Source organism: Mesitornis unicolor, unplaced genomic scaffold, assembly GCF_000695765.1.
Source record: "Mesitornis unicolor isolate BGI_N332 unplaced genomic scaffold, ASM69576v1 scaffold29926, whole genome shotgun sequence".
In the NCBI taxonomy this organism is placed as follows: Eukaryota; Metazoa; Chordata; class Aves; order Mesitornithiformes; family Mesitornithidae; genus Mesitornis; species Mesitornis unicolor.
Window position 1 is genome coordinate 535 of NW_010189362.1, and position 1091 is coordinate 1625.

The window sequence follows — 1091 nt, forward strand, 5'->3', positions numbered from 1 at the left end:
TCCCATCCCCATCCCATCTCCATCCCATCCATCTCCATCTCATCCATCTCCATCCCATCCATCCCATCCCATCCATCCCATCCCCTCCATCTCCATCCCATTCCCATCTCCTTCTCCATCCCCATCCCATCCCCACCCCACCCGTCCGGATGTCGTGGTTGATGCCATCCACAGCGATGATGGCGTTGGCGATGCCCTCCTCAGTGTCCGCATCCCGAACCACCCCCTTAATCCCGCGGTGAACCTGTGGGCCGCACCAGCACAACGCGCGTCAGGGGGCACGGGCGTCCCCTGCGCGTGTCCCCCCGGGGGCGTCCCCGTCCCCACCTGCTCCATGTAGAGCAGCAAGGACTCCCGGTTGTTCTCCCACTCCTCTGGCAGCTCGGAGGCGTGCGGGAATTTGTCACAGGAGAGCTCCACCGTGATCTCAAAGCAGTTGGTGTGCAGGTAGCTGAAGTCGTTCATGCCTGTGCCAGACACGAAGGGGTAGCAGGGAGGGTCCCCAAATGCTCCCACCCACCCCAATATCCCCGTAGCCCCACTCACTGCCGGGCACCGTGTGCCAGTTGGCGCCGTTGATGACGTTGCCCAGGCGGGCGAAGTCGTCGTAGTGGCAGAGGCGCCGCTCCTCGCTGGCCATGGCCAGGTTGGAGGTGGCGTAGACGGTGGCCAACCAGCGGAAGACGCCGTCGTCCGGGGTGGGGGTCAGCTCCTGCGCCTTCCAGTAGGTGCGGGTCATGTCGAAGGGGTAGGTGACCACCAGCTCCCCCCCGTGCAGGTTGGCGCTCAGCACGAAGGGGTAGCGCTGCATCCAGTCGATCACCGCCCGCGTCTCGGGGGCCACCTGGGGGGACCCCGTGTCAGAGGGGGACGGGGACACCATGATGGGATGCGGGAGCGGTGCCCATCACCCCCTTCTTGGCTGAGACCCCATGGGTCCGTCCCTGCTGCACCGCATCCCTGTGGTGGGCATCATCTCAACCCCATGGTGGGCATCACCTCAATCCTATGGGTGGCCATCACCCCATCCCCATAGTGGCCATCACCCCATCCCTATGGGTGGCCATCACCCCATACCCATCGTGGCCATC

General features: G+C 64.6%; 1 protein-coding gene across 1 annotated transcript; it reads right to left on the reverse strand.

Moving 5' to 3' along the window:
- Window positions 1-141: 141 nt before the first annotated feature.
- On the reverse strand, window positions 142-883 carry LOC104541889 (probable carboxypeptidase X1; the record flags this gene model as incomplete). The annotated part of the gene is made up of 3 exons (XM_010186042.1): window positions 547-883; window positions 328-467; window positions 142-244 (listed from the first exon to the last, which is right to left on the reverse strand). Coding segments are annotated over exons 1-3 (580 nt in total), but the record flags the coding sequence as incomplete, so codon positions are not given.
- Window positions 884-1091: the final 208 nt, after the last annotated feature.